This window comes from Euleptes europaea, chromosome 11 (assembly GCF_029931775.1).
Source record: "Euleptes europaea isolate rEulEur1 chromosome 11, rEulEur1.hap1, whole genome shotgun sequence".
Classification (NCBI taxonomy): Eukaryota; Metazoa; Chordata; class Lepidosauria; order Squamata; family Sphaerodactylidae; genus Euleptes; species Euleptes europaea.
Window position 1 is genome coordinate 40,855,071 of NC_079322.1, and position 7,508 is coordinate 40,862,578.

A 7,508-nucleotide genomic window follows, 5' to 3' on the forward strand; every position below is an offset into this window, starting at 1 on the left:
GCGAAGTCCTTCAAAGAAAAAGAAAAACAAAAGCAAATTCGAGCTCTTTCTTTCCTGTGGTGCAAATAATGTCTTTCAGTGTTTGTCTGCTTTATAGCTGCCCACTTGGCCAAGTCCTCCTTCCCCACCGATCGCTTGTGGATTTCCACCGTAGATTTCCACGGATTGGCACGGGAGGTACACCCTTGGGAGACGGGGGTGGCTTTTAGGTTCCTCCTTGGGTTGGGTTGTCCACTCAACGCCCTTAAATAAACGCGGGATGGGGGTTCCGGGACCTGGTGCCGGCCTTGGGAAGCGGAGGCGAGGAGGAAGAGGAAGAGGAGGAGGGGGACCACCTGAGATGAAGCTTCTATCTGGTCAAAGGGACCTCTTCCCGCTGGTCCAGGGAGACCGAGGAGGCTTTGCTCAGCACCGAGGGCGTGAAGGTGAGGAAAGAGTCCGTCCTGGTGGTGGCCGAGCAGGTAAAGTCCGATCCCGAAGGCCGTTGGGGCAGCCCGTTGGACTGGCTCCCGTGGCACGCCAGGCAGGAGCAAGGGCCGCCCCCGGCGCCGCTCAGTCCGTGGGCCGGGCCGGCGTAGAGGGAGGGGTGTCTGAAGGCGCAGAGCAGTTCTGGTCTGGGGTAGGGGTGGGAAAGGACCCGGAAGGTGTCCAGCGGCCTCAGGGGGGAGCTGAAGGGGGCGGCGGAGGCGGCCGAGCTGGCCCCCAGGCCCATGTGGGAGTAGTAGGGCAGGGGCAGGTGGGACGGGAAGGGGTAGGGCAGGTTGCCCGTGGCCGCCGCGTGGCTCATCATGTAGGTGTAGAAAGCCGGGTCCGCCGGGTGGGGCCAGGTCATGGCCAGGCGCTGCCGCTTGTCCTTCATCCGGCGGTTCTGGAACCACACCTGGCGGGGACAGAGGAAGGGGGGGGGAGAAACCACAGCAAGCTCTTTCAGCCCCCGAGCGAAAAAGGCGGCCCCGATTGCTGGCTTACTCTCGAGGAAAGCCGCGCGAGCGCATTTACTCGGGGGTAAGCCTGGCGAGGGTGCCTCGTTTCCCAGAGGGCGAGGGTAGGATCAGCACGCTCTTCCTGTCGATCTCACAGTTGGATCCTGTGGCTCACGAAAGCTCATATACCCTGCCAGAAATGTTGTTAGTCTTTAAGGTGCTACTGGACTGTTGCTCTTTTCTACTGGTATAGACAGACTAACCCATTGTGATCTAGTTCAGTCCTTGGGATATTCATTGGGAAGCCAGGCCCGCTATTCTCAATAGAGCTTACTCCCAGGTAAGTTTGCATCGGCTCTTCCACCTTAGACTAGGCAGTGGCGGACTGGCCATTGTGCCAGTTTGCCCGATGGCAAGTGGGCCCCTGATGAAGTGGGGGCCCTTACACATTAGACAATATGTCAAAAATATTTTTTTAAAAATAAAAATTAAATGATAGTCTTGTAGTTGTGGGTGGGCCCCCTTTGTCTCCCGGCAACCAATATTTTTAGACCCAGTCCGCCACTGAGACTAGGCCCAGGATTGTGGCCGCGGACTACAGAAGAGCAAGAACAGGACGCTGCTCCGTTCTCTCTTAATATAGTGGGCTTTGAAGCCCGTTTTAAAGCCCCTTCATTGGTTTTCATAAACTAGCTGCCAGTTTTACACAACCGTTCCGGCTCTGAGAACCGCAGGAAAGAAAAAGCGGGGCTCTCTACAGACACACATACACATGGATACATATGTATTCACACACACACACGACTGGGACCTGGGCATTTGCATAAGCCTTTTTTATTTTTGATAGGCTTTGACAGGAGGCGTTCTGTGCCCTTCTTGTCCCATAAGCTGCCCGAGGAACTGTCCCTTCACATCCAGCAGCTGGAGATCTATGGGGAGTTCCAGGGTTTGTGTGTTTTGAAGTGTGGCTACAATCTCTGGGGTTTCAGGCAGAGGACTGCTTCTTCTGCGTCGCACCCTCCCCGCCCTTTCAAACGTTTATGAAGTATTGCGGGTGTATTTCAAGCAGGCTACACTCCACGGAAGTGAATGGGAGAAGCGGTCGCTGCAGATGACAGCGGCTCCGGTCCTGACGGGCTTGGCCTGCGAAATGTCTTTCAGGCGGGTGGGGTTTCATATGAAACCACTGAAAATAGTCGGGACCGGCCAGATGTTGGGCGCGCGCACACACACACACACACATCTCCCAGCAGCCTGTCAAGGAAGCTTCCTTAGATCTTGTTCCTTATGTTTCTGCACATACAGTGAGATCCGCAAGCCGTTTCACCCGTAGCAATGCGAATTCAATTCTCTCAAGCCGATAGTGCTGACATACACACCCATTCTAAACTATTTTCTTGGCAGCAAGTGACAAGGGCGTTTACTCTCAGGTACGGGGAGAGCCAGCGTGGTGTAGTGGGTTCAATCCCGCCCCCTCCACCCTGCTGGGTGACCTCGGGCCAGTCACAGTTCTCTCCGAACTCTCTCTCAACCCCACGCGGAGGCAGGCCATGGCAAACCACCTCCGAACGTCTCTTGCCTTGAAAATCCTACAGGGTCGCTGCTGCCAATCCGCTGTGACTCGAGGGCCTCCAAGTGGATCGCAGCTATCCTAAAGCCAGGCAGGCACATAAAACCAGGCCAGGTCTTTGAACGGACTAATCCACAGTGACTCGCACCACCTCTGTCGTGCAGACAACAGTTCTTAATGCTGACTGGGGGTTTCCCACTTCCTTTAAGGGCGGAAAGAGGCCACCTTTCAACCCCTCCTTAAGCAGAATGCCGAAGGGCCTTGTCGGGGCTGCCAGCCTCTGGAAGGGGGGGCAGTTTCGGCCCCTTCCTCGGGCCACTGCCACGGGAGGTCTCCTGCGCCTCCCAGCGCCGTGGCAGGAAGCGCATCCCTTCGGGGCTCCCCTTAAGAACATAAGAAAGGCCCTGCTGGATCAGACCAAGGCCCATCAAGTCCAGCAGTCTGTTCACACAGTGGCCAACCAGGTGCCTCTAGGAAGCCACTAACAAGACGACTGCAGCAGCACCATCCTGCCTGTGTTCCAACATTGTGCTAATGGGAACCAGGAGCCCCCCGCCCTTGCCAGCCTACCTTGATGGTGGTCTCTGGCAGATTCAAGGCGGCCGCCAGCTCGCATCTGCGGGGCCTGGAGACGTAGTTCTCCCGGTAGAACTCCTTCTCCAAGCGGGCGATTTGCTCGCGGGTGAAAGCCGTGCGGTAGCGGCGCATCTGGTCGCTTGCGCTGCAGGACAGCGACCCCTGAGAGCCGCCGCCGCCGCCGCCTTTAGGGGGGTCCCCCGCGCTGCTGGGGCTGCCCGCCGAGGTGTCCGAGCACTGCCCTGCGGGGGGAAGCGGAGAGCAAGGCCGCCTGAGACAGAGGGACGGGTGGACTCGCCCCACCTGCCCTCCCCCTCCCCATTTTGTTTCAGATCCCGCCACCCTAGGGATGTCCATTAGGGGCGGGGGCAGGAAACAAGTGGACAAAAATGTTCCATTTGGCTAGCGAGGACCAGGTGTAGGGACAGGTCTCTTCATCTGGAATAACAATCCGGTTCACAGTCGGGCTAAACTTCCCTGCTAGATTTACAACCCAAACCTACGCATCTTTATTCGGAAGTAATTTCCACTGATAACAAGGGCAAGTGCTTCCAAGTAAGGTCGCATGCCTTATAGTAAGTCCGGCTGAATTCCGTAGGACTTGCTTTTCCGGGGAACATGCATAGCGTCCGGGACTTTGTAGGTTTGGTTTTGGACTCTCCTTTGAGACAGAAGGAAGTCAGTTCTGTGGACTGCGAAGGTGGAAGAGAGGCCCCTCCCGCACACCATTTCCTTCCAAACAAGATGCTCACATCCTAAAAGTATTTCGGATCACGGTGCCAGAGTCTTTGATTTGCTGTCACCCGGCTCGACAGAGACCAATTCGCATTTACCTTTGGTCTCTGCGAGTAAGCCCGCAATAGAATACTTTAAGTGGAAAGCGATTATTGTGTGTGTGTTTTAAAAACTCCAGTCCTAAACATAGTTCTGAGATATTTAAAATATGTGGTAGAAAAGAACTGGCTGGAAACCACTGACGCCCCTCTCTTTCCACCCTCCCTTTCTCCCTCGAGGAAGCGCCCCACGCTCTCCACTCAAGCCACGAAGCCAGGACCCCGTAGAACCGCGATCCTAACCAAGAATTTACAGGGCGGTCCTCAGTGGAGCGACCCCCTTCCAGGTGCGCTGAAGGGGAGGGTGTGGCTCTGGTGAGGATGCGCCGCCAGTTCCAACGGGACGTGTTCGGGAGCCAGAGATCAGATGCTCCTCAGCTCCCCTTCTGGGCCGTCTGGAAGAGGTCCTTCAGCCAGAAGAGGACCTCCGCATTCACTTGCAGCCCTTTGGCCTGGTGCTTGTGGGGGGCGGGAGGGCAGGATGTGACAGGCCCGGCATTTCCAAGGCCCCCTGCAGTGGGATCTCCTCTGATCGTTCTCCTCTGCTGGCTTACGTATGAGAATCGCCGGCCATTGGGATGGGTGTGGAGAAACGCTTGCGGGCATGAGAAGATGCGGCTTCCTTTAGGGGACGGGGAGGAAGTCCTCTCTGACAATGGAGATGAAAGAAACCTCCCGGGCCAAGCCAGGAGCCTTTTGCTGCGCCCACCCCCCTTTTTTTCCTCCAGGAAGATTTAGGGCTCTGGGGGTGAGAGGAGTGGTGGTGGGAGGGGATGAGAAAGAACCCCCCCTCCTCGGTTTCGGCGTTTGGCTTTCAAATGCAGCCAGCTCTCATTGTAACTGAATGAGCCCCCGGGCCATTAAAGCCCCCGCGACCATTTCCCTAGCTGGCGCCACCGAGACAGGGAAGTGACAGGGCAATTTGGACCTCGAACCAATGTGCAAACAGGGCTCCGGTCCTTGGGGCAGCCGAAGCAGTCTGCCCCAGTTTTTATGGTCTTTTTTGGGGGAGGAGGGCTGCTTCCGTGCTCATCCAGGCACAGCTCAGCCCGGGCGACGGCACAGAGCCTCTCCCAGGCCTGGGCCGGCAGCTGCTCGGATCCTTTTGATCTTGGCCAAACCCAGGGAAGCTGGCTTACTCCCCCCACTCCTTAGGACAGGGGAAACAGCCACTAGAACCCCGGGGAGGGGTGTTATGTAGGGGAACAGGAAAAGCTTGGGGGGGATTAATTACAATACAAGTCTTGGGCTGCAGGGGAGGGGAATCTGCAAAGGTCATAATTCTCTGTTTCTGCGAGGATGCGATTTCATGTCGTCGTCCCCCCCCCCCCCCGCATTAACACGTCGTTACACTTCAAAGTGGGAGATGTGTTTGCGGGTTATGGGATCTGCCTCTGTCTGCGGGCAATTCGAGATAGAGGGAACCCAAGCCGTGGATCCGGAAGAGTTAAATGAAGGGGGGGGGGACACGGGCAGCGATCCACAAAGCACTTATGCCGCATCACACCGCTGGAGTCTTCAGTCCTGACCCTGAATTTAACTGCTTGGTGGATCGGCCTGGAAATCGCACCCCATCTCCCGCAATCCGCCCCCCCCCCCAATTTCAGATATTCCCCCCGCCGCCGCCCCACGGGGTCTTTTCTAACTCCACGACAGATGGAGTCCCCCTCCCACCCACCCCAAAGGTAGCCCTGCCGGCGGCCGCCTCCCCAGCCCCGGGGAGTTGAAGCGAGAGGGAGGGGTGGGGGTACCTTTGGCGTGCTGGTGGTACTCGGCGCTGCCGGCGGCGCAGTCCGGGGTGCAGCTCACCTCGATCTCCTCGTAGAAATCCGACTCGGTGTCCGAGCTGCTCTGCTGCCCTTTGGCGGCCAGGCGGGGGAGGGGGGGCGGCTGGCCGGCCGAGAGAAGCGCGGCGGCGGCGGAGCGGCTCTCCGGGACCGTCCCTGTCCCCGGCAGCACTTCCACCTCTTCCTCCTCTTCCTCCTCCTCCTCTCCCGGCCTTCCTCTTCCTCCACCTCCTCCTCTTTCCCGGGAGGACAAGGCGCCCGACCTGGGGCTGAGGCAGCCTCTATGGCTCATCTGGTCCGGGGGCTCCTGGCCCGGGCTGGCCGCGCTCTCGGCCCCAGCGGGCGCCCTCTTGCCGACCAGGGCGCCGAGGGGACTTCCTTCCAGAAACATCACCATCTCCTTCCTGGTTTCCATCCTGCTCTTCTCTCCGAGACAGTCCAGGCTCTCTCTCTCCCCCACCCCTGCCCACCCCAGCCCCCATCCACCCCCTGGCTCCTTCTCCCCCCTCCCTTCCCGGCAGACCAGCGCAGGGAAGAGCAGGCAGCGGTGAGCCGGGGGGTGACCTTGTGATGCGCGCGCTCCAGCGTGCAGCGCCGGCTCTGGGAGGGATCTCGCCGCTGCCCTCTTCTTTCTAAAGCTGTCATCCCTTAATGGTGCCGTCGTCATGACAGGGCCGCTGGTGACGCCACTCACTCCATTGCTGGGGGGATAAATAGAAACGCCCGCCGGCCAGGAAAGATGAAAGGAAGAGCCGGGGAGAAGACTGGGGGGGGGAGAGATGCCCCAGGTGTGACGAGCGCTTGGGAAGGATGCGAGAGGGACGTGTGAAAAGGGAGACACGGAGGGGATTCGACGGCAGACCAGAGAGCTCCTCCGGTGGGAAAGAAAGCTTTGCCCGGCGGCAGTTAAGTCACCTTTTGATTCTGATTTTTTTTTTAACTACATCTTTGATCTGAACCGGATGAGAAGATTCGGAGCTGCTTTTCCCAAGTTTGAAGAAGATGCACACACTTGATGGCCCCGCCCTCACTCCGAATTGTTATTTTCTCCCTTTGCCATTAGTTGCCATCAAATTGTGTTGGCAAACCCTATTTAAAATGCGTTATGGTAAAAAGATCTGGCTGTTGCTCGTGATTCATGTTTTCTTCCCCTAAACGCATGATTTGCTTTCAGGCCACCGGGCCATCTGGTTAAAAACTCGAGAATTGCGAGCAAAGGAGACAAGAGAGACAGGTTGATTGATTCATGGTTGTAAATTCCCTCCCTTTTTATAATCCCAACTGATCATTTGCTTCAAAAGGTATTTTTCTGTTTTGTTTTCTTTCCACACGCAGGGCGTTGAACCGAAGATGATTTTAAGGAGTCGACTGGTCAGAACTAAGGGAACCGGCTGCATATTCAAAATTCTTTCAGAATTTCAGAATAGAACAGGCAATTTTTTAAATAGGTGTTTTGTTTATCTGGTGTGTCTATTCATGCTCAAAACGTATTATTGATCCGGAAGCGTGTGATCTAAGCAGCAGAATATATATTTTTAAAAATCGCTCCAGCCTTCACTGGTAACTCGATTACCCTTCTTTTCAAGGAATGTCGGTCACGTTGCTTTTACCGACGTCAAACCAATAATGTTTTCCATTCTGGTAAAGAATTTACGGGGATTTTTGAGGGTTTGCGCAAAAGTACAAAAGGAAGCAAGACAGAAGTGCTCGCAAGGGCAAGTATACCCTTCGTTTTTCTGCAGGGATAAGGGGATGGGGGGGAGATACATAGTTATGGTGGTTGGTAAACCAGCAAACAAATCTCAGATCGGTTACAGTG

General features: G+C 56.3%; 1 protein-coding gene across 1 annotated transcript; it reads right to left on the reverse strand.

The window, feature by feature from the left end:
• Positions 1-335: 335 nt before the first annotated feature.
• On the reverse strand, positions 336-6,120 carry EVX1 (even-skipped homeobox 1). The gene is made up of 3 exons (XM_056857844.1): positions 5,654-6,120; positions 3,064-3,311; positions 336-880 (listed from the first exon to the last, which is right to left on the reverse strand). Exons 1-3 carry the CDS (start codon positions 6,102-6,104, stop codon positions 350-352), a joined length of 1,230 nt encoding a protein of 409 aa, XP_056713822.1. The 5' UTR covers positions 6,105-6,120; the 3' UTR covers positions 336-349.
• Positions 6,121-7,508: the final 1,388 nt, after the last annotated feature.

Coding starts and splice junctions, on each gene's coding strand:
- EVX1 (XM_056857844.1), bottom strand. CDS start 6,104: ATGGAAACCAGGAAGGAGATGGTGATGTTTCTGGAAGGAAGTCCCCTC. Junction 3,312..5,653: donor GTACCACCAGCACGCCAAAG/GTACCCCCACCC, acceptor TTCCCCCCGCAG/GGCAGTGCTCGGACACCTCG. Junction 881..3,063: donor TGCCAGAGACCACCATCAAG/GTAGGCTGGCAA, acceptor TGTCCCCGCCAG/GTGTGGTTCCAGAACCGCCG.